Here is a 25,812-nt window from a genome sequence, read left to right as displayed (position 1 = left end):
AAAACTAAAAATACACAAAACATTTTAAGTCATAAAACCAGGGTGAACATGGTGGAAGTTATGTCGGGTATGCTAATCTAAACAGGTGTGTTTCGAGTTGTGATTTGAATTGATCGATAGTGTCCAGGTGACGGGTGGGAGGTGGGAGAGTGTTCCAGAGACGTGGGGCAGAGCAGCTGAAGGCTCTGGCACCCATGGTGCTGAGTCTAAATGTGGGGACAGTTAAAATTGCAGCTGAGGAGGAACGAAGTGACCGGGAAAAAGTGTATGGTAGCAGCAGGTCAGTGAGGTATTGGGGAGCAAGGTGGTGTAGGGCTTTGAAGGCCAGCAGTAAAATCTTGTAGTTAATCCGGTGGTACACAGGGAGCCAGTGGAGCTGAATGAGGATGGGTGTGATGTGGTCCGATTATCTGGTGCGGGTGATGACCCGGGCTGCAGAGTTTTGAATGCATTGGAGGCGATTAAGAAGTTTATTGGAGGTGCAAGTGAGGAGGGCGTTGCAGTAATCGATGCGGGATGTGACCAGAGCGTGGCTGAGGACTTTTGTATTGTCCTTGGAGAGGGAGGGGCGGAGTCTGGAGATGTTGCGGAGATGAAAGTATGCAGAGCGTGTGATATTGCTGATGTGGGGGCCAAAGGAAAGTGTACTGTCCAGAATTACGCCGAGACTTTTGACATGGGAGGAGGTGGGTATGGGTGAGCCATCAACTGAAATGGTGAACGGGTGGGTTTTGGAGAGTGTGGACTTTGAGCCAATTAGCATGATTTCTGTTTTATTTCTATTGAGTTTTAGAAGGTTGAGTGACATCCAGTTGCTGATAGCTTGAAGACAGGTGGTGAGGGTAGTTGGGGGAAGGGAGGTGTTTGGTTTTGTGGAGAGGTAAAGTTGTGTATCAACGGCGTAGCAGTGAAAATTGATTCCAAAATGACGGAGAATATTGCCAAGAGGTTGAATATAGATGATAAAAAGCAGTGGCCCCAGCACCGATCCCTGAGGAACACCATGGGTGACTGTGGCAGTTGTGGATGTGACTTTATTTCCCTGGATGAACTGTTTTCTGTCGTGTAGATAGGACCTGAACCAAAGTAGTGCATTGTTGTTGATGCCGGTGGCAGATAGACGTTCCAGAAGAATTGGGTGGGAGATGGTGTCGAAGGCTGCTGTGAGGTCGAGGAGGATCAGGATGGATAAGTGGCCGGTGTCAGCTGCGAGAAGGAGATAATTTGTAATTTTTACCAAGGCTGTTTCAATGCTGTGATTGTGGCGAAAACCGGACTGAAATGGTTCAGAGGTTATTGTTTTGAAGGTGGACTTGAAGTTGTGTCGCTACTGTCCTTTCCAGAAGTTTAGTGATGAATGGGAGGTTGGAGATGGGGCGGTAGTTATTTGGATTGTTTGGATCAGAACCTGTTTTTTTTTAGAATCGGGGTGACAGAAGCTGTTTTGAGAGATGTACAGACAGTAGCAGTTGATAGGGAGGAGTTAATTATGGACGTTATGATGGGTGAGATAGAGGGCAGACAGGATTTAACCAGGACAGTAGGGATGGGATCAAGCAAGCAGGAGGAGTTCTTGGACTTGGTGATGAGTTTAGTTATTTCTTCGATTGTTGGCAGCTGGAAAGTAGATAGGGTGGAGAGTGGGGAGTCCAGTGTGGAAGTCCAGGGTGGGCTGTTGTGAGCAGAAGCTGAGAAAGAGTTCAATTTGTGATGAATGCTGGTGATTTTGGTACTGAAGAAGTCCAAAAACGTATTACACTGAGCAGTGGAGGCGAGGTGATTCAATAGTATCTGGCTTGATCTAGCAAGAAGCAAAACACAATCTTCAAAAGGAAAAATTATGCCACTCATCTCAGTTCTTGTGTTGCATTGTAATCCTGATTTAAATGCAAATGTACTAAAATAATTCATAGAAACCTTAATGTTTGCATCTATTAGAATTGTTTTTTAATTAGGATCGAGATTTTATTTGAAGAGTACCTTGAAGAAAATAATGTTGTTTGAATTAACATGGAAGTGTGCAGATGAACAAGATGATTATCTGAAATTTAATAAAAAATGAAAATGCAGGAAATGCTCAACAGATCATCAGGCGGCAGCCCGTAATGGGCAGATTTTAAACTTATACTTTGAGTGGAGACCCTTTGCCACACAGAGTGAGGCTGAATCTAACCACCAGCCAATCCCCATTATATACAGGAAGCACAATATTCTCAACTGAAGTTGAAAAGCTCCACCTCTCTGTATTAGCGTGAGCCAGTTCATGTCCCAGTGAATCTAGTGTGCAATTCCACGTGTTATTTATAAACTGATCAAAACACAGAAGGAGATCTGCATAAAAAGTGGCAGAGAATGTGTAGCTTTTTATTTTGCCCCATGAAAAAAATTATTCTTCCCCACTCCTTGCAATGATTTAAGAAAACCAAGGGTTCAATTGCTGATGGGAGGAGCAAGAGATTGAGATGGTGAGGAATACGTTTTTAAAAATGTTAAACAATTAAGTGTTTTACTTTGCTGATGACCCAATATTCCTTCTCTAAAACAACAAACTTATTTTTCCCTCCTATTATAGACATAGAAACATAGAAAATAGGTGCAGGAGTAGGCCATTCGGCCCTTCGAGCCTGCACCGCCATTCAATATGATCCTGGCTGATCATCCAACTCAGTATCCTGTACCTGCCTTCTCTCCATACCCCCTGATCCCTTTAGCCTCAAGGGCCACATCTAACTCCCTCTTAAATATAGCCAATGAACTGGCCTCAACTACCCTCTGTGACAGAGAATTCCAGAGATTTACCACTCTCTGTGTAAAAAATGTATTTTTCATCTCAGTCCTAAAAGATTTCCCCTTTATCCTTAAGCTGTGACCCCTTGTTCTGGACTTCCCCAACATCGGGAACAATCTTCCTGCATCTAGCCTGTCCAACCCCTTACGAATTGTGTAAGTTTCTATAAGATCCCACCTCAATCTTCTAAATTCTAGCGAGTACAAGCCGAGTCTATCCAGTCTTTCTTCATATGAAAGTCCTGACATCCCAGGAATCAGTCTGGTGAACCTTCTCTGTACTCCCTCTATGGCAAGAATGTCCTTCCTCAGATTAGGAGACCAAAACTGTACGCAATACTCTAGGTGTGGTCTCACCAAGACCCTGTAAAACTGCAGTAGAACCTCCCTTCTCCTATACTCAAATCCTTTTGCTATGAATGCTAACATACCATTCGCTTTCTTCACTGCCTGCTGCTCCTGCATGCCTATTTTCCATGACTGGTGTACCATGACACCCAGGTCTCGTTGCATCTCCCCTTCCTGTCTGTCAGCCAGTTCTCTATCCACATCAATACTGAACCCCCAATACCGTGTGCTTTAAGTTTGTATACTAATCTCTTATGTGGGACCTTGTCGAAAGCCTTCTGAAAGTCCAGATATAACACATCCACTGGTTCTCCCTTATCCACTCTAGTAGTTACATCCTCGAAAAATTCTATAAGATTCGTCAGACATGATTTACCTTTCATAAATCCATGCTGACTTTGTCCAATTATTTCACCGCTTTCCAAATGTGCTGCTATCCCATCTTTAATAACTGACTTTAGCAGTTTCCCCACTACTGATGTTAGACTAACTGGTTTGTAATTCCCCGTTTTCTCTCTCCCTCCCTTTTTAAAAAGTGGGGTTACATTAGCTACCCTCCAATCCTCAGGAACTACTCCAGAATCTAAAGAGTTTTGAAAAATTATCACTAATGCATCCACTATATCTGTGGCTACTTCCTTAAGTACTCTGGGATGCAGCTTATTGGCCCTGGGGATTTATCGGCCTTTAATCCATTCAATTTACCTAACACCGCTTCCCGACTAACCTGGTTTTCACTCAGTTCCTCCATCTCATTTGACCCCCGGTCCCCTGCTATTTCCGGCAGATTATTTATGTCTTCCTTAGTGAAGACAGAACCAAAGTAGTCATTCAATTGGTCTGCCATGTCCTTGTTCCCCATGATCAATTCACCTGTTTCTGACTGCAAGGGACCTACATTTGTTTTAACTAATCTTTTTCTCTTCACATATCTATAAAAACTATTGTAGTCAGTTTTTATGATCCCTTCCAGTTTTCTTTCATAATCTATTTTCCATTTCCTAATTAAGCCCTTTGTCCTCCTCTGATAGATTCTGAATTTCTCCCAGTCCTCTGGTAGACTGATTTTTCTGGGTAATTTGTATGCTTCATCTTTCGTTTTGATTCTATCCCAGATATCCCTTGTTATCCACGGGTGCACTACCTTCCCTGATTTATTATTTTGCCAAACTGGGATTAACAATTGTTGTAGTTCATCCATGCAGTCTTTAAATGCCTTCCATTGCATATCCACCATTATAAATAAGGTCTAGATTCTAGATCATAAATTATAAGCACACACCACAAATGATCGTGAACTAAAAATCACACGCACCCACCCCTCAATAATCCATGGCTCTAGTCCACCCATCTATGCCATGGGATTGCTGATTGGTGCCTAACCAACCACAAAATGCTGAAAAAGTGTGTTGAATTATGTCTAAATATAATTTCCACCCAGCAATCAAAAAAGATAAAATGTGATAAAAAGAAAGAGAATTCAACAAAATGGAATAATCCATCAGATAATCTATGAAGTTAACGAGTTTTGAAAAAGCTAAAACAAAACACAAACTGCTGGAGGAACTCAAACTGCTGGAGGGTTAGGCTGTGGAGACAAAGGGATAGTCGACATTTTGGGTCGAGACCCTGCATCAGGACTGAGAGGGTGAAGGGGCAATAGTCAGTATAAGGAGGTGAGGAGGAATGATGGAATAGCACAATGGGGGCATAGGGCACAGCGGTAGAATAAGCAATGGGTTGAACAGAGCTGACAAACAATAACATGAAACAATCTGAAAGATATTTTAAGGAAGTTTTACATATAATTTTACTTTCTCATTCACAGTCAAGATGAGGAAGTTTTGTGCCTGGCGAAATTTTTACTGACATGTCTGACACCAGAATTCTCAAGTCAGTTTTCAACAGTTAAGAGCAACATAAATGTCTCTTACCTCCCTCCCATTGCAACTCGTGTCAGTCCCAATCTCAGAAGAAAACTTACTTCTGTATGTAATTCATTACTGCATTTAATGGCCTGAATTATGTTGCTAAAATGGCTTACTCCTTATTCTTAAACTGTGGCCCCTAGCTCTGGACTCCCCCAACATCAGGAACATGTTTCCTGCCTCTAGCATGTCCAAGCCCTTAACAATCTTATATGTTTCAATGCGATATCCTCTCATCCTTCTAAACCCCAGAGTGTACAAGCCCAGCTGTTCCATTCTCTCAGCATATGACAGTCCCGCCATCCCGGGAATTATCCTTGTAAACCTATGCTGCACTCCCTCAATAGCAAGAATGTCCTTCCTCAAATTAGGGGACCAAAACTGCACACAATACTCCAGGTGTGGTCTCACTAGGGCACTGTCCAACTGCAGAAGGACCTCTTTGCTCGATTCGATTCCTCTTGTCATTTAATACCAAATTATGATCTATTATTGAGTTATATGCCATAGTTATTGGGCAAAGGATTGTGGTCACTAAACATATTTCACACAGGCCACTTGCATCTGGGGTACAGAGGAGAATTCTTTCCCAATGGGCAAACTTAAAATTAAATTGAAAGGGCAATGGTTCATCCACTGTATAAAGTGCTCCTTGAATTATACTTGCAAAGAACATCTTGATTATTTCTAAACTATTGAATCCCAGAAATAATTTGATAAAATAGCATGCATAAAATATAAGTACAGTGGTAATTCTGCATGGAAATATGAGGGTATTTTTTTCATTCACCTGTGGCCGCGGGTGGCCTCGAACAAGGCAGGTAAGCTCCAAAGTTTCTCCTTCCCGAATTGTGTACACTCTCTCTGTATATCGTTCCTCCTCAATGTTGCATGCTTGACCAGAGTGCATGATGCTTACAGTCGGTGGAGCTACAGAAAGAACAAAAGGTGCAAACAGTGGCAATTATTCAAATGCTTGTTCATTGTAAAATCCCGAAACGTTTTCATTCACAAAATCCCACACATTTTCAACACATTCAACTGCTGTAACTCTGAATTTCAAAGGTTTTTTTTCTGTATAGATTGATTATAATATTGTATATATATTAAATATATATATAAAACCTACGCAGAAAAATGTGTATGAACATAACTGAGATACTGCATTACTTGCAAACGCAGTAAATATTTCCATATTTTTCCATAAACAAACCTTTGGACTTCAGAATATTGTTAGAATTCTGCACTAAAATTCTGAATTGATTAGTGCCATTGGCTAAAATCGAGTATGAGAGATTGGTTAGTGTTGACATATTCAACGGTTTGCTGATCATTATGTAGCTGTACCTGAACAATGAGAATTCAATGCCTAACAAAACATCAAACAGTGGAAGATAATTCTCCACAAAACAGAGAAGAGTGGTCAGTGTTAGAACAGATATGCACCTCATTCACTACATTCCTATTCACACAGCTTGGCTCAGTGATGATATTTTGATCTCCATGTCTGAAGAGAGTGTTTTAAAACTCTAATGCTGAAATTCACAAGAACACAGTCAAACAAGAGCACATGGGCAGGAGACGGTCACCAGTCTCCTCAATCCTGCTCTGCCTTTCAATATGTGCATGGTTGATCTATGCGGATCTCAACTCCTTGTCTTTACCAGTTTCCCCAAACCCTCAATTCCTCACTCTTTCAAAATATTTATCTATCTCCATCTGAAACCTGGCCTCCCACCTTCCTCAGGGCCATAGAATTCCAGACATTCCAGACCCAGAGCAGCAAGGAGTAGCTAAAAGCACAGGGAAGGCCAAAGCTTTCCATAAAACAAGACCCTTTGATGCAAGCTAGAAGGCTGCTGAAGCACAGGCAACATGTTGCAGGTCAGTGTAAACCAGCGTTCCGTCTGCAGAAGCTCCCATGAGAAACAATTTGAAAGCAGTGAATGGGCCAAGAGGTGAACTGGTATTTGACCAACATCTCTCCCTCAAGCTCCAGCAGCTAATCAGATTAAAAATATTAATATTTGAAAATTGTTATTTTTTTTAGTGTCTTTGAAAGTAGCTTTCATTAAATATCAGTTTATTCTCAGTCTCTTGGAAAATATGCATTGAGGGAATCATGTTCACAAAAAACATTTTTTTTAAATCATCAGCTGTGGAAGTCCAGTTGCTGCAGTGGATTTACGAGACAGGACAAGTATAGGCCTTCTGGCTCACTGAATTATCTTCAGTCTGGCACAATGTAACATCTACAACACAATCAACCCCGTCCTGTCCCTCAGCCAAAGATTCTCTCCGAGGAGAGGGAAAAAAAATCATTGTACGAGCTGCTTGTGAGCCTTGGGGCACTACATAATAGAACATGTAAAATTTAGCAATTCATATCCTTGTATCAGCCACAGTTCCTATCTATTTCAAGGACATTGACCAACAGATGAGCAACCACTGCATAGTAGATTTAACTCCCATTTAAAATTCTTTGTCTTTGACTTATCCGACACTATTCGGATGAGGCTCAATATAATCTCATGGAGCAGCACCTCAATTTCTGATTTGGCATATTACAGCCATCCTGACTCAACGCTGAATTTCAGGTAATCAGTTATTCCAGCCTTATATCTTGCATTTTCTACCCATTAAGCAGTTTTTTTTCTCCCTCTGTGATAATTTCAGATTACATTCATCTTTTGTTTACACTTCCCCAGAACACATCCTATGTTATTCACTAGCCTTTACTATTTTTTTTTTGGCCAGTAACACCATCACTTGTATCTCCACATTTCTACTCTATCGCACTTTTTTGTCACTTTCTCTTTGTTTTTTTTTCCTCCTCTGGTGTTTTCTCTTCCTCTGCCATCATTCTCTTCAATTTATTTGATCTTTAATGCTTACCAGTTGTGAAGAAAGGTGATTGATCAAAAAGTCTATCCATAGATGCGACTCGATTTGTTGAATCAGTCCTGCATTTTCTGGTCTTTTTAACCTTTAAAAATATCACTTAATTTAATTTAAATTATCATTGGTTCTCTAGTGCATTTGTTGGTTGACATTCTTCTGAATAGGAGGGCACATTATCTATTACCCTCAACAGCATTTGGTGACTTCAGTAAATTCAAAGGCAGCATGGTGACGCAGAGGTAGAATTGCTGTTTTACAGCGCTTGCAGCACCGGAGACCCGGGTTCGATCCCAACTACGGGTGCTGCCTATATGGAGTGTGTACTTTCTCCCTGTGACTGCTCCGGGTGCTCGAGTACCCTCCCACACTCCAAAGACACATGGGATTGTATCTTAAATGGCTTTGGTAACATTGTAAATTGTTCCCGATGTGTAGGACACGGCTAGTGCACAGAGATTACTGGTCAGTGCAGACTCGGTGTGCCAAAGGGCCTGCTTCCATGCTGATTGTCCAAAGCAGGCTAAAATATTAGTTAAAAAACACTAGAAATAAATATCAGACAGGGAGAGTCCACAGAGGGAGACACAGAATTAACATTTCCAATCATTGACATGATACTGGAATTGAAAGAAAACATTCCAAGTTTAAAAATCAAGCCCATTATGGGAATTTTAATACCATCCTATATAAATGGAATTGAACACATTACATATTAGTCCCTTTCTAAATTAATGCCCCAATTATCTACATAAGGATCTTGGAATTAGAAGTGATTTCAGAGGTAATATCTTAGCTTTGGTCTCGTATTCCAATAGCTTCCACTTTGTTTATAAGGGTCGCAAGACACAAGGTTAAGATCTTTTTTTAAATCGTTGAAGTAAAATTAACTGGGTTTCCCCTGTGCTTTGACATTTCATGATCTTAAGTAAATCCATAATGTGACCTGCTCATTTATATTTTGTTTCACTGCATTCCTTAGAAAGCGGAATGAAGGTTATGCAATAATCAGAAAAGCAGTGTAAGAAAGAACTGCAGTGTAAGAAAAAATGCTGGAGTAACTCAGCGGGACAGGCAGCATCTGTGGAGAGAAGGAATGGGTGATGTTTCGGGTCAAGACCCTTCTTCAGACTGATGTCAGGCGAGTGGGCGGGATAAAGATAGAATGTAGTCAGAGACAGTAAGAGTGGTGGGAGAATAGGGAAGGGGGAGGGGATAGAGAGGGAAAGCAAGGGCTATTTGAAGTTAGAGAAGTCAATGTTCACACTGCTGGGGTGTAAACTACCCAAGCGAAATATGGGGTGCTGTTCGTCCAATTTGCGCTGGACCTCACTCTGACAATGGAGGAGACCCAGGACAGAAAGGTCAGATTGGGAATGGGAGGGGAGTTAAAGTGCTGAGCAACTGGGAGATCAGGTTGGTTATGTTGGACTGAGTGTTCAGTGAAACGATCGCCGAGCCTGCGCTTGGTCTCACCGATGTAGAGAAGTTGACACCTCGAACAGTGGATACAGTAGATGAGGTTGGAGGAGATGCAAGTGAACCTCTGCCTCACCTGGAAAGATTGTTTGGGGCCTTGGATGGAGTCGAGGGGTAGGTAAAGGGACAGGTGTTGCATCTCCTGCGGTTGCAGGGCAAAGTACCTGGGGAGGGAGTGGTTTGGGTGGGAAGGGACGAGTTGGCCAGGGAGTTTCGGAGGGAACGGTCTCTGTGGAAAGCAGAAAGGGGTGGAGATGTGAAGATGTGGTCAGTAGTGGGATCACGTTGGTGGTGGCGAAAATGTTGGAGGTTTATATGCTGTATATGACTTCTGATGGGGTGGAAGGTGAGGTTCAGAAAAGCAGGTTCTGCCTGACATTATGTGGCAAAATCCTGATTATTGCTCAACCTTCATCCTCATTTCACAAGATGCATTGACTCAAAGAAACCAAGACTAAGTAGGATCAGTGAATTTAAAAATCATTTTGATATCAAAGCTGAAAATTGCAGCTGGAAAATGTAACTGTAGATTAAGCCAAACAGAATTCCTGGATTTAGATGGGGATGAAGTTCATATCACCTAAAAGGGTTCTGAAATGTCCCTTTTCACCAAAACTGCCCTCAAGAATGCAGCATGAGATGTTACCTACCATCAGATAAGCAACACAGCATGCTATCCATTTCCCTGAATTTGCTTCATTAGGAGCTTCTTACTGTGCAGTTCCTGAGGATTTTCCAACTTACATGTGGTTCATTCAACAAAAGCCAGCTGGGAATGATCACAAGAAGGTTGTGTGGGTGTATTGATTGGAATCGGATTATCCATTGTTGTCACAGGCTCAAGGAAGCCTTTTGCAAAAGAATAATTATTTAAAGCCTTTTGTGTGTTTCTACAATAGGAGCATGACTCAACGATCTGAATGTGTTTTACTGAAATCCTGCAGTCTGATGAGTCACAATCTACCTCCAGCATTATCTCTACATTGATTCAATGACTGGCAATGTTGCAATGAATTGCTGGAAACTGCCACCGGACCTCAATCTGGAATTTTGAAGGAGATTGCTCCTTCCATAGTTCGTATCAAGTAACAGATCTTCTTCGCTTTGGAATTACCCTAATGGTCTCTTGTTTCTTCAAAGAGCAGATAGCTTACTCCATGTTTCTGCACGTTTGGGATTATAGCTACAAAAGAGAAAACTAGAAACTGGCTATACCACGCCTGAAGCCATTTCCTTTGACAGATACACAGAATCGCTTCTGGGTTTTGAGACTAAAAGATTTCTTCTCTTGACTAGGCACACTGACAGTAGTATTGTCATCAATTACTATTGCCTAGACAATCTGGTCCACCTTTCAGGATGTGCTGGAATATCACAGATGCAGTGGACCCGTTACCATTTTGCTTCTTGATTAGGTCTGTAACTGTGGTGGTGGTAGGGTGGAGGGGTTGTTTGAAACCTAGCATTTGGGAAGAGTTTCGGAGTGGGAAGGTGAGCAGGATCACAAAGGCACCTTACACAATGTCCCAATTGAGTGATGCACAAACAGTGAGATTGTTTGCTTTCATGTTTCACTTGGGAGAAGAGGAGTGGGCATTTTCAATTGCGTAATGTTGAGAAAGAAATATGATGAAGTGGATTTCCAGAGGATTAACCTTGTCATCATCAATGTAACATGACTAATATGCTAACTAAGAGTTACTTACTGGTGAAAGATTGGAGCAGGCCTGTAATTTGCACTTTCTACAGAAACCCCCAAAGCACAATTTGGAAGACATTACATTTGCATTAATGGTCAACTGAGCTCCATGATAGCTGCTCTGATTCACATTAATAATGAAGAACAGAAAGGAATGAAGAACTGCTAGAGGACATGGAACGACTGGATGGAACAGAGATATAAAGGGAGATGCAGGATCTAAAGCATAGAAGTTAAAAACTATGCAGTACGTTGCAGAATTCTCCATCCAACCTTCACAGATGTACTGTCAAATGTATCCTGACTGGTTGCAACGTGGCTTGGCATGACGATTTCAATGCTCAGGAAAACAAGAGGCTGCAGAGGGTGTTGGATTCAGCCTGGTCCATCACAGCCCTCTCCTCCAGCAAAAGCATCTACATGAGGTATTGCCTCACGAAGACAGCTTCTATCATCAAGAATCCCCACCATTTGGGCCATGCCTTCTTTTCGATGCTAGCATCGGCAGGAGGAACAGAAGCCTGAAGTCCCACATCACTTGAGTCGGGCACGGGGCTTGTTCTAGCGGAGACCCAGGACCGTTGGAGACAGCGGTGGAGGGTCAGAGCGGTGAGGGCTTGAGTCGGGCACGGGGCTTGTTCTAGCGGAGACCCAGGACCGTTGGAGACAGCGGTGGAGGGTCAGAGCGGTGAGGGCTTGAGTCGGGCACGGGGCTTGTTCTAGCGGAGACCCAGGACCGTTGGAGACAGCGGTGGAGGGTCAGAGCGGTGAGGGCTTGAATCGGGCACGGGGCTTGTTCTAGCGGAGACCCAGGACCGTTGGAGACAGCGGTGGAGGGTCAGAGCGGTGAGGGCTTGAATCGGGCACGGGGCTTGTTCTAGCGGAGACCCAGGACCGTTGGAGACAGCGGTGGAGGGTCAGAGCGGTGAGGGCTTGAATCGGGCACGGGGCTTGTTCTAGCGGAGACCCAGGACCGTTGGAGACAGCGGTGGAGGGTCAGAGCGGTGAGGGCTTGAGTCGGGCACGGGGCTTGTTCTAGCGGAGACCCAGGACCGTTGGAGACAGCGGTGGAGGGTCAGAGCTTACCAAATCCCGTAACGTTCCACACTCCATAGGGAGGGTTTCTGGGGAAGCCGCTGATTGGTGGGAGCAGACTAGAGGAAGCAGCTGATTGGGTGCAGCCTCAGGTTAGCATTTCTGCTTTTTGGTTAAAGGTACAGTGATTTAGTAAGGGTACAGTGAGCTAAGGGAGGCTAGGGAAGCGGAAAATCAAAATGTGACAGGAGGATCCAGAATGTGTGAAGATAAAGCTCTAGATGTAAAAGGGGCAAAAACGGAAAGGAAGGGTAGTAAAAATCATCTGAAAGTGCTTTATCTAAATGCGCTGAGGAAAGGTTAGGTAAGCTGGGACTCTACTCTTTGGAGTTTAGAAGAATGAGAGGCGATCTCATTGAAACGTATAAGATCGTGGGGGCCTTGATCGGGTGGATGCACAGAGGATGTTCCCAATGATCGGGGAGGCTAGAACTAGGGGACATAGTTACAGAGTGAGGGGGGGCTCTTTTAAAACTGAGATGAGGAAGAACTTCTTCACCCAGAGGGTGGTTAGTTTGTGGAATTCACTGCCCCAGGGAGCAGTGGAAGCAGAAACGTTAAATTTATTTAAGTCAAAAATAGATGGTTTTTTAGCTGCCAAGGGGATAAGGGGCTACGGGGAGAGGGCAGGGATATGGACCTAGGTATGGTTAGTATAGTAGACCTGAGTGATCTCCTGGACAAGTGTCGATCGCCTGGATTGGGGTCGGAGAGGAATTTCCCGGATTTTTTTCCCGAATTGGACCTGGGTTTTTATCCGGTTTTTTGCCTCCCCCAGGAGATCACGCGGTTCTTGGGGTGGAGAGGGGTGATAGCGGTATAGAGGGGAGGGTAGTGTCTTGTGTTCTGTGTCTTGTGTCTACTGTTTGTGGGTAAGTGTGTCTGTTTAGTGTTCAGCCATGAGTGAATGGCGGTGCGGGCTCGACGGACCTGATGGTCTACTCTCGCACCTACTTTCTATGATTCTATGATTCTATGATCACTTGGTTCAAGAACAACTACTTTCCTACAAATTAAACCAACCCACATAATCCTAAATGTAACTCATGAATGAAACACTGAGGTCCACCTCTTGCACTACTAAGGACTTGTTTTTTTTTCTAATTATGTTTTTGCACTCCAGCTTTGATTTTTTTTCTTCCAGAATTTTATGGGGAATTTGTGCATAATTCCTGTATATAATTTGTTTTTGTGTGTTGTCTGAGTCTATGTGCAAGCAGGATATTTCAATGTACCTGTATCTCACCACAACCGTTAAAATGACAATAAACTTGAAATTGAAGTCGAGTTTTTGTTTGCATGACTCAAGTTATGCTGCTTCTTCAAGCAACATAGTGCCACATGTAAGTGCTGAAGTGACAACAATCACATCCAATAACAAAAAATGGATTTAGTCACTACCTGTACATTCAATTTCCTCCTTGTTTCTTTCTCACTTGTATAAAAACACAAAACCAACCAGGTCATAGGCAGAAGTTCAAACTTGCCTTGCATGGGAGGCAAGATTATCAGAGCATGTTTTATTGATTTCCTTCAGAATGACTTCAACATAGAGCAAAGAACAGTGCCTTTCACCCCACAATATCTGTATTGAACATGATGCCAAGACACTCTTATCTGCCTGCACATGATCCATGTCCCTCCGTTCCCTACATAGCCATTTGCCTAACTAAAGGCCTCTCGAATGCCACTATCGCATCCGCCTACACCACCACCCCAGCAGCGCATTCCAGGCAGCCACCAAAAATCTTTCCATGTGTATCTATCTATATACTATTAAAAGTGTCATCTTGTATGTGTGTCTGTCTGTGTGTATGTGTTTTTCTACCTTTGTCAAAAAGCTACGCGGTGGCACTTACATTTTTACATGTTTTGATACATTTTTACCCTCCATGCAGTAATCAGGTTCACTTAAGATTTCATCCTATATTTCACAAGTTAATGATGATTCAAGTTTAAATAAAAAGGCAAAAAACGGTTCTCACACACAGCTTTTTTCCAGGACTTTCCAATGATGATGTCACAATGCCACTCACAGTGCACCAATCACAATAGGCTCTCAAGCTGCCAAGTGCCACAATGACATCACAATGGGACGTTGCCAACTGTAACCGCAGCTTCTCACAGACAACCTTTTTTCCAGGAGCTTCCAGTGATGATAATTACAATGGGCTCTCAAGCTGCCAAGTGCCCCCTCCCCCCCCCACGGGTTATTCACACCCCCCGCACCCTTCCCCCCCCCCTCGGATAATTCACATCCCCGCCCCCTCCCCCCACTGGGTTATTCAGACCCCTCGACCCCCCCCCCCCAGATTATTCATGATTAAAGATTAAAAAATAAATAAATCACCTTTTAAAACACCAGCTTCCAGTAATTTCACAATGCCCCCCCCCCCCCCACCCAACGGTACAGTGAAACTGGATATTCCACCACCTTCCAGTGATGTCAGGGGGAGGGCCTCATTTCAAAAACAGCTTCATCAGCTCTCTAACTCACACTGTTGAGGGAGCAGTCCCAACGGGCCAGCACTTGGTTTAGTCTCCTTTATAGCTTGCCCCTTACTTTAACGTTATGCCATCGAGCATTTGATATTTCTATCCTGGGAAAAGGTTTCTCACTATCTACTCTATCTCTGCCTCTCATAATTTTATATATTTCTACTGGGTGTCCCCTCAACTTCCAGAGAAGACAATCTAGCTCTCCTTGCAGCTAATACCTTCCTTGTAGCTAATATTCAGTCTGACACTGGCATCCACAAGTTTATCACTGTACCTAGGTACATATGATAATAAAGTGCCGTTGAAATATTGAGATGATGGGCACCTCAGTGAAAAACATGGCATAAAAAGCTCAAAAGGTTTGCCGCATCAAACTACCCAAAATGTTTCATAAATCTTCCACTCTAATAACTGTGCCTATATGTTAATACTGCACTACCAAATTCACCTCACCTCCATGATATGTATGTATGTACATATTATTTTGAAAGACAAAATCTTTCAACATCTTCAGTTAATACTTATTGTACATGGAAGCAGGTGGCTGAATAACAAGAGACTTGGTGCAAAGAGCGAACAGAAAGGAAACACATGCTGTATGTGGAAATCAATTTAATTAGAAAACTGATTCCTTAAAGTCCTTTTTGTATTAAATAGAGGAAACCCTGGTTATGCAAACTGTTCTTCCAACATCTTAGGCTTTGCAAAGATTTGTCATTAATTTTATTGCTTTCTATTTCAAATGTGACACAAATACAGATACACTCAGGGTGTAATAAAGTTTACTATTTGGACCCAGTCTTGCATAGTCATAAAATGAATTTAAGAACATTTGAACTTTTTCCTTTTATTTAAAGAGCAATGACTTGTAAACAGTTAGAAACCAAGCTTCTAACTATTTATAAGCCATTGCTCTTGTAGAGAATGTACAAACACTGTAGAGACAACAACCATTGTTGTGAACAACCCCGGGTCTCTGGCGCTGCAAGTGTTGTAGGGCAGAAACTCTACCACTCTGCCACCTTGCCACCCGTTTTTGGGTTGTCAGTATTTACTACAGTATTCTTTTTTTTTTTCACTTAAGTTTTTATTGATTTTTCACTGAGATATATACAAAACAGTGCAACACCATCACAATAAATAAAATAAAATAAGAAGAGCAACAGTCAATAAATAAACAAATAAATAAATAAACAAACAAACAAATAGGACCCCCCCCCCATAAATAAATAAATAATTGGAATAAGACCGTGTGGTACACTTACCAAATAAAAAAGTTACATTGATTAGTTATCTGGAGATATTTTAATATTCACACAAACATACCATCTAGTTCTATATAACACAATCTTCCCATAACTAGCTCGGCATTTATCTAGTTGGTGTCATGGCTCAAATAAATGGTCAATTTTTCCCAGATCTTCTCAAATGAATTCTCCTTGACTCTCAAGAAATATGTTGGTTTCTCCATAGTAAAGATGTCTCACACAATTTCTAGCCACTGTTCCTGTTTTGGACTTTTTTCATTAAGCCACTGCCTGGTAATGGCCTGCTAATGGCCTGCAAGCAAAACTTTAGTCAAATAGGTATCTTCGATCTTTACAATATCTTTAATGTGCCCCAGATACATCACAAGGCAAGTATTTGGGATTTTATAACTCAAGATATTTTTAGCAACTGCGTTAACATTTTCTCAGTATGGCCTTATCTTTCGCTGAAAATAGCAAAAGATAGATTTCCAGAAAATATGTGAGTGGTCTGCCTCCATACTCCCGCACAGCTTCCAACAGTGCTGTTGTACAGCAAGTTCTCTGCTTTTTATTTTGGGTGTTATAAAAAAGGGAGTTAGATTCTTCCAGCAAAATTCTCTCCCTACTAGGGAGCTTGTGGATGTACATTGTGTTTCAAACATTTGATACCATTCTGTTATTTGAATTTTTAATTCTGCATCCCATTTTGTTTTTAAGTAGAGCGTTGATTCTCCCCCGCTTCCCACCAGAGCTTGGTAGAAAGCAGAGATGACCCGAGACCCCTTCTGTTTGTATGCATCCATAATCACCTTGATCACGTTATTTGAAGTTTCACCTAGTTCCGGCCTTATCTCTTTTGTAAAGTAGTCTCTTAATTGCAAGTATCTAAAAAAATCTTTGTTTTCAAGACCATACTTTGAATTTAAATCTTGGAAGCTCATAAACTCGCCATTTTCTGAAACTGTATACATTGTCGTTATGCCTTTTTGTGCTCATTCTTTGAATCTTGAATCATACACCCCTGGCTTAAACTTTGAGTCATATGCGAACCACTTCAATGCGTGCACCCCTTTTTAATTTGTATTTTTCCACTATAACATTCTATATTTCTAACGTAAATGCTTCTATTGGATCCATATCATCTCAAAGCCCCTCTCTGATATTTGTCTCCCACCAAAATCTGGGTCTGGTAACCCTGTATCTCCATTTCTTTCCATCGAGATTCATAATCAGGTCTACGCCAATAAGCCAGAGGTCTGAGTTGAGCTGCATAAAAATATTCCCTCAGATTTGGTAAAGCCATTCCCCCCTTGCTTTTCAGCAGTTGAACTGTTGTTAGTTTTATTCTTGGTTGTTTGCTATTCCAAATGAATCTAGAGATCATCTTAATTCAGGCTATGAATTTGTCTCGGGGAACATTAATTGGGAGAGATTGGATTAAATATAGTAGTTTAGGTAGGATATTTATTTTTACCGTTTGTATTCTGGCACTGAAGTCTCGAGGAAGGGTCGACCACCTATCAACATCCTTTTTGATGTTTTCTTCAATTTTGTTATAATTAGTTTCAAACAGGTTGGAAAGTATTTTGGTTATAATTACACCAAGATACTGCATCGTTTTAGAATTCCATTTCAGATTATATGCATCTCTGATTTGTTGGGATGGAAAATAATTAAATGAAAGAATTTGTGTTTTTGTTATATTCAGTTTATACCCTGAGTAGTATCGATATGTTTCAAGTAGGTTCATTAGATTTGGGAGTCATATATCTGGTCGTTCAAGAAAAATAATGACATCATCAGCGAAAAGACCAATGATATGTTCTTTCCCCCCAATTTTGACCCCCTGCAGGTCTTCTCTCTGTCTTATAAGGGTACAACATACAAAACAAAGAGAGCAGGAGAAAGACAGCATCCTTGTCTTGTGCCCCTCTCTAACTGGATCCTTTTTAATAGGTTTCCATTTACCTTAATCATAGCTGTAGGCTCCTGATATGTTGTTTTAATACTCCGAATTGCATCTTCATTGAAACCAAATCTCCTTAGTACTTCATATAAAAATACCCAAATAACACTATAAAATGCTTTTTCTGCATCCAAGCTAACCAGGACCATATTTGTATCCTTTTTTTGAGCATTATCCACAATGTGGAGGGTTCTTCTAATATTGTCCTGTGTTTGGCGCCCCCTAATAAATCCAGTTTGGTCTTCATTAATCAGATCTGGTACAAAAGTCTCTAGTCTTTTGCAAATGCATTTCAAAGATACATTTAAAAAAGCTCCTACCTTGTAGATTCCTTTGGAAGGCTATTGAAACCAGGTTTATAGTGATGAATATCACTGAGGATTGTGATGACTGGTTATAGTGTGGTAAGTAATGCATACTCTACCCAAGATGTTGTGGATAGTGCCAGCTGCTTTCTTAACCTCAAAGTGTAATGCATGCAGCTGCCGGACGCACTAAGACCTCGGTAGGGGGAAGCCACTGAGAAGACCCTGCCCTTCTACGAAGACCAGAGACTGGAAGGATGGAGTCAAAGTGATGATGACGGGTGTGACGGGCAAGGTACAAGGTCAGGAGGAGAGGGAACTGCGGTCTAGCCTATCACGCCTTCCAGGTCGACAGTGGGAGGCATCCCCAGGGCACAAAGGTAGACAGGTGAGGAGAGGGACGTTAGTTTGCAGGTCGATCCATACATCCAAGGAGGGTAATGGCTAGAGGCCTGCAGCAGCCTGGGGCTTGCCTGGATCGGGCAACGCTCATAAGAACTAGAGCACAGACCGGACTCTGTAAATGACGCCAAAAAGTGGCGCCTCTTCCATGTGGGCTTAGTGGACTATTTCTGTACACTTTGCTAATCGGGTCGTGCTTAGGTATGGCAATACTCTACTGGACTGTTTGTAAGAACATTATTTCACAATGCATTTGGACGCGGCAATAAAGCACAATTGAACCCTTGGATTGAATCATTAAAAGAACTTGAAATGACTGGTGATTAAAAAGAGTGGTCTTGACTGAGGGCTCATGTGGAGACTAACCTTAGCATTGCTGTCAGGCAGCTACCTGTACCTTTCAATTTATAACCTGCCATATAGTCATTTATTCCACTTTACTTCAAAGAAAACAAAAATGCAAATTGTCTCCACTTATCGCTTTCCATTTAGCAACACTCAAACTTTTTTTGCCTCATAATTACACTCCTTTAATGCATCTTTGATGATGACAACACAATTTCACACTTGGAAACTGCACCAGGGCCATTTACTTGCTGCACATCCTTACCAGAGAGGAACTCCAGGAAAAATACTCATGCTGTCCGTATAGTGAAGAAGGCTGAAGGTCAGTTTGGTTACCGGTCCATTCATGTCCAGTAGCAAAGTCTTAGTCAACGAAAGTACGTTCTTGTCTGGGAGATTCTGTTGTGTAGCCAGGCAATTTGCAGCAGCAGACTTTACTGATTTGACGATGGCTACTGATTGAATCGGGGATGGCTAGTCAGAACCATATATACTTCTGTTTCATGAAAAGTTCTGTCCTTCCATGTATTTAGTAACAGGTTCTTCAGAATGCTGAGCCCCATTCTTCTCATCCATAAAGCTGCAAGTCAATTATGAACTGGAAAATCAGGGTCAGTCACCCTATTTTTATCCCTGTGTAACTGTAAGAATAAAACCACATCAATCCATCTCAGTGGCTACCTATGTGTCCTATCAGGTTTCAAGGCTTTGAGAATTGGATTCCGTCCAACAACGTATTAGTACATGCACAGCTAACCATCATCTCGCAAATCAACCCAGCTCTGACCATAACAAAGAATTAGACTTCAAACTGAGAAAAAAAAAACATTGTTTAAGAAGGAACTGCAGATACTGGAAAATCAAAGGTAGACAAAAATGCTGGAGAAACTCAGTGGGTGAGACAGCATCTATGGAGTAAAGGAAATAGGCAACGTTTCGGGCATCCATTTTCTTAAGGAATAATGAATAAAATTCTAGCAAAGAGAAATTAATATAACTGATTATGATTCACACTGAAGGCTTTATTCGAAAAAATCATTGTAGATATTTTTCTTGAATACTTTGCGTAAAGTGTTTATGCAGAAAGCTGCAGGGTTAGCAATGCATTCACATTAGAATAGGCTGAATAGGCAATGCATTCACATTAGAAGGGTACATTTTCATGCCATTGCCTACTAATTTCTCTTGGCACCACCTCCAACAGCCCGTGGAACACAAAGCTATTAATTCAATGAAGCAGCTTAGACATTGACTGGAGCGCATTGTAGAGGCACAACAGTATGAAATGGTGAAGATAATAACAACCATACCAGCTCCCGGGCAGTTCCATCTCAGATACAAAATCACCGAAAATCACCCCAAACCCGGCAAAAGATCAGACTCTCAAGTACAAATTACCATCAACACAATTCAAGTTACTGTGATCTTTGGTTCAAGTTGAAAATAACATCTCACTTGGTGATGCCCAAACCATGCAGAAAGTAGGTCATGTTCATGTTCTCCTGCCTTCGCCTCATAACCCTTGATATCCTTACTAATCAAGAATCTGTCAATTCCTACTATAAACAAATTACTGTTATGGGTTTCCACAAATTACACTTCTTTACAAGCTTTTGCAATCTCTTGGAAAATTAGTGTTTTGCAAGAAAACTCCTTGATATGGTTTCTGTTTATAAATGCAATTTCTCTGGATTTTGGATGATTTTACACATACTTAACATGAAAATGGCCCTGTGTAGTTTTTTAAAGTAATTTAAATTATTGAAAGCCATGCTACTCTTAGGCAGTTGACTGGATATTAATTAAAAATACCTTTGTGTTAAATTCAGTTGCGGCCTTTATTAATAAACTTGGATTCATCAGGGAATAGTTCTTCAGTGAATGTTTTGTTGAATAGGATTCTGAGGCTGTGCACACATATTCTGGTTCATGGAAGATTTTTCATTTGGCTACATTTGTAACCAGAATGAAGGAGAGGAAACACCTCAGGAAACATTCAGTACAACTGCAGCCTGGACCATCGATTGCAACAAAAGGGGGAATGCTTGCACTCCATTTTTAGTTTCATTCCAATCAATTCTGGGCTGACTCCATTCAATTAATCCTGTTAATTAACTTAAAATGTATGCTGCATTATAGAGCACCTACAATAACAGAGAATAGGGATACAATTGTCTATTTGAGGATTGAATGTCCAACCCTTGATAACTAAACATATTAAACTGGTGTCCATAAATCTTAATCCTATGCTGGTAATAAATGTTAAAAATACGACTAGAATGCTAAAATTTGTTAGAATTGGAAACATTGGCTCCTTCCATAATCACCCACACAATAAATCTTAAGGCAATCTGTCCATCTCCTGAATAAAAAGCAATATTGTTTGAAAAAGTATCTACTTTAAACATTCAGATAAAAAATTGCAAAGCAGCACAAGTTTCCGCTTCCATCACAATATATTTTCCTCAAATCAATTGAATACAAAATTATCAGCACGTACACTCTAACAAGGCTGCAGAATTATCTGTAGTTCTACAACTGCACAATAAAAGAACATAGTACATAGAACAGTACACATTCTCTTCACATTGTGTTTTTGATTTTCTGTTTTTGGACTGAATTCTGTTTTTAGTGATGTCTTTATTATTTATTTTACCCTGATTATATGTTTATATTCCTGTTAATCTATGTAAGGTGTCCTTGAGATGTCTGAAAGGCGCCCAACAAATAAAATGTATTATTATTATTATTATTATTACAGCACAGGAACCGATCTACCGGCACACAATGTCTGTGCTGAACATGATGCCAAATTAAACTAACCTCCTCTGCCTGCACATGGTCAAAACCCTGCATACCCATGTGTATATCTAAAAGCCTCTTCAATGTCAGTATTGTATCTGCTGCCAACCCCACCATTGTCAGCACATTCCAGGCACTCTCTGGATAACATCCTTGCCCTGCACATGTCCTTGAAATTGTCCCCCTCTCACCTGAAAACTATGCCCTCTAATCTTGACAATTCCACCCTGGGAAAAAGGTTCTGACTGTCTATCCTGTTCTCTTAAATTTATATACTTCTGTCAGATCATAGTTTGACCTACGACGCTCCAGAAAAAATATTTGTCTAACCTCTCCTCATAGCTAATAAACTCTTATCCAAGTACTGTTCTGGTAAACTCCTTCTGCACCATCCCCAAAGCCTCCACATCCTTCCTGTAATGGAGTGACCAGAATTGCACGCAATACTCAAAATGTGGGCGCAAATGTACTCGAAATAAAACCGCAACATGACTTCCGGACTCTTAAATTCAATGCCCTGATTGATAAAAACATAGAAACATAGAAAATAGGTGCAGGAGTAGGCCATTTGGCTCTTCGAGCCTGCACCGCCATTCAATATGATCATGGCTGATCATCCAACTCAGTAGGCAAGCAGACCATATGGCTTCCTATGGAGTCATAGAGTCATGCAGCACAGTCCAAAATATCCATGCCAACCAAGATGCCTCATTTACGCCAATCTCACCTGTCTGTGTGTGGCCCATATCCCTCCAAATCATTCCTGTCCATGTACCCGTCCAGATGTATTTTAAATGTTGTTAAAATACCTGCCTTATCTACCTTCTCTGGCAACTCATTCCAAATACCCACCATCCTCTGTGTGAAAATGTCACCCCTCAGGTTCCTATTGTCTTTCCCCTCTCACCTTAAGCCTATGTCCTCTGGCTCTTGATTCCCCAGCTCTGCGTATAAGACACTGTGCATTCATCCTCTCTATTCCCCTCATGATGTTATACACCTCCATAAGATGATCCCTCAGCCTCTTGTGCTACAAGGAACAATATATGTTGTAATTTTCAGAGACCTATGGACTTGGACCCCAAGGTCCCTCTGTATCTCAATGCTGTTAAGGATCTTGCCATTAACTGTATACTTTCCATTACATTTTAACAGTCAAGTATATTCTCTGACTAAATGGTATCAGTAAATAGACTGACACATTATTTTTTCAAGAAGTGCTCATAATCTCTGATCAAACTCCATTCTAAGTTTATTTAGAATTTTTCTGCACTTGCGATGGGCTGGTGATATCACCTCAGTTATTGCCAACATGATGAGCTGCAGTCAGTTATTTTGGTAACAAGCTGTGACTTCCATTTGTTGAAGTAAATATTTAAGAAATTCATTCCAAAACCTGTTCAATCAATGAGAAATATCATTCAAAATGCAATATATGCCTTTTGACTATAACTATCAAACTTTAAAAATATAAGTGTGTATAGAATTACAGACATTATTAAGCTGACAATTAATGCTTCCAAGATGGCACCCAACACAGGCGACTATTTGCATGCTAGCCACAGAAGCAGATCTACAAACTCACATTACAATCGCTCCACACTTTTAAATCTGCATTATCTACAAACGATAAATGGATTGATTGTAATCATGTATCGTCTTACTGGTTAGCACGCAACAAAAAGCTTTTTGCTGTACCTCGGTACATGTGACAATAAACTAAACTAAAACTGAACCGAATCACACCAGCAATGTCAGCATGACTGACCACACTTGAGTTTATTCATCGTCAAAAGCAAATCATTAAACATAATACATAGAATATTTCAACACACGAACAGGCCCTTCAGTCTACAATGTCTGTGCCAAACAAGATACAAAGGCCATCACATCTTTTCCCCTCCATGTCCATATGCCTACCCAAAAGCACCTTAAATGCCACTATTGTATCTACCTCAACCATCGATCCCAGCAACACTTTCCAGGCACTGACCACCCTCTGTTTAAAAAGTTACCCTGCACATCTCCTTTAAACTTGGCACCCTCTCAGCTTAATGCTATGCACTCTAGTATTTATGTTTTCCCCCCCTGGGAAACAGATACTGACCGTCTACCCTTTCTATGCCTCTTAGAATTTTATATACCTCTATCAGGTCTCCCTGTCATCTCTGGTGTTCTATAGAAAACAATTCATGTCTGCCCAACCTCTCCCTGTAGTTAACACCTCCTAATCCAGGCAACATTTTGGTGAACCTCCCCTTCACCCATATACAAAATGTGATGGCTGTGATTATTTGGTATTGTTTGATTGTTTGAAAGATTGTGGTGGAGCGAGGATCTTCAGAAATTTGGCAATTCAGAAAATGAAGGAAAGATGAAGGCGAAAGAAACAAATGTGAAACCAAATATCCACTCAACAACCGTTCATAATTAGGTTCCTAATACATCAATAATTAACTACATTCCAAACAAAAAAATGATTTAAATGATGAAGCCTCTTTATTGTGGCTGTAAATTATACTCCAATAAAAAACATAAATTCTGGTTGATATAGGATATATCTGCAAGAGTAAAAGTAGAAAATCAATGTTGTCACGTTGGCGCACATTTATTTTAAGCCTCAAATGGATTCTGTAATGGTTTCTAAAGCTTCATACCCAGAATTCCAGTTAGATCATTTCACCACAAGAGCTCTGAGGCTGGCTCCAGGTTTATGCAGGCCATTTGGAATCAAGTTTTTCACTGTGGTCATGCTGACTGCAAATGGTGTAGCTCCAATTTATAAAGTATAATTCAATTTTTAAATTTGATCAGCAATTTTATAAATTTTGATTGTATGATAGTTTCACTTTAGAGTTTCAATCTTATCCAACTACATGATAACATTTCCTTCTTCAACATCTCATTGCAAAATAGATTTCTACACCAACCTCAGGTTTGTCTGATGATCGTCAATTGAAAGTCCTGAAAAAGCAGCATTGATCTGCTTGCTGAAAACTTCCTGTGCTTTGGTTATAGCTGAGAGTTAAAAGGGCCTGTCCCACTTGGGCGATCTAATCCGCGAGTTCTGGCGAGTTTGCCCTCAACTCATACTCGCAGCATGGTCGACACAAGGTCGTAGGAGGTCTTCGTAACTTTCCTTCATGCTTGAGAGTGGTCTCTGCATACTCGAGGCCTCAGCAAGGTCGCAGCGTTTTTTTCAATATGTTAGAAAATGCCCGCAAGTAAAAAAAGGTCGCCATGGAAAAATTTGATGCTTTTTTTACTCGTAGGTTTAGTCGTAGTAGGTCGTAGTAGATCGGCATGTCAGTCGTAGGTAATCAAGGGTAGTCGAAGGTAGTCGAAGGTAGTCGTAGATAGTCTTCATCATACTTCTGCTCCATGAATTTATGAACATGAAATGACACCTTGAACAACAAATATCCAGCCATAAAGAAATTATAATCCATCTGTTGTTCATTTATGGTGGGATCCTGTTCTATTGACACCACCTCCTGAAGCCACTAAATTATGTTTTCTTGATCCAGGCATCCTTTTCAATGACAGAATCCACTTTAAAATGTTTGAGAACCACTGTCAGTTCATCATATGTCATAACTATGGCAAATGGTTTGGGCAAACCAGTCGTAAGTGGCAATGCCAGAAATATTATGGAAACTGCAATTGATCCTCAACTCTCTGCTACAATCTATTAGAATGACAGCTGTGAAATGCTTTAAGAAATGCTTCAAAATGCCTGTAGAACATAAATTTGCTTTTGGCTTCTTCTCATCATGGTATCCCCTGCTAAAATACACAAAGCAAGTTTGTTTTTTTGTTTGTGTCTCAGTGTCAGAACCCAGATTTCCTTGAGTTCCTACCTTTCATCACTTCACATTCATGAAAACATCCCTCAACTTCACAAAGGTTTGGGAATGCCAAGAAAAATAATTACTTTTCTTGAAGGAGTACATCATACAGCAACCCAACTGAATGATCAACACAGGAATAACCAGCGCAGAAAAGGTTT

At 41.1% G+C, this 25,812-nt stretch overlaps 1 protein-coding gene across 2 annotated transcripts in view; it reads right to left on the bottom strand.

Moving 5' to 3' along the window:
* mdga2 (MAM domain containing glycosylphosphatidylinositol anchor 2) overlaps positions 1-25,812 on the bottom strand; it is a 1,081,316-nt gene that overhangs the window by 841,141 nt on the left and 214,363 nt on the right. For both annotated transcript variants that reach the window (XM_033027338.1, XM_033027337.1), the window contains exon 2: positions 5,854-5,993. In XM_033027338.1, coding sequence (XP_032883229.1) covers positions 5,854-5,993 — 140 coding nt within the window. The remainder of the gene's footprint in view (positions 1-5,853; positions 5,994-25,812) is intronic.

This window comes from Amblyraja radiata, chromosome 9 (genome assembly GCF_010909765.2).
Source record: "Amblyraja radiata isolate CabotCenter1 chromosome 9, sAmbRad1.1.pri, whole genome shotgun sequence".
Classification (NCBI taxonomy): domain Eukaryota; kingdom Metazoa; phylum Chordata; class Chondrichthyes; order Rajiformes; family Rajidae; genus Amblyraja; species Amblyraja radiata.
This window is presented reverse-complemented; position numbering and strand designations above follow the sequence as displayed.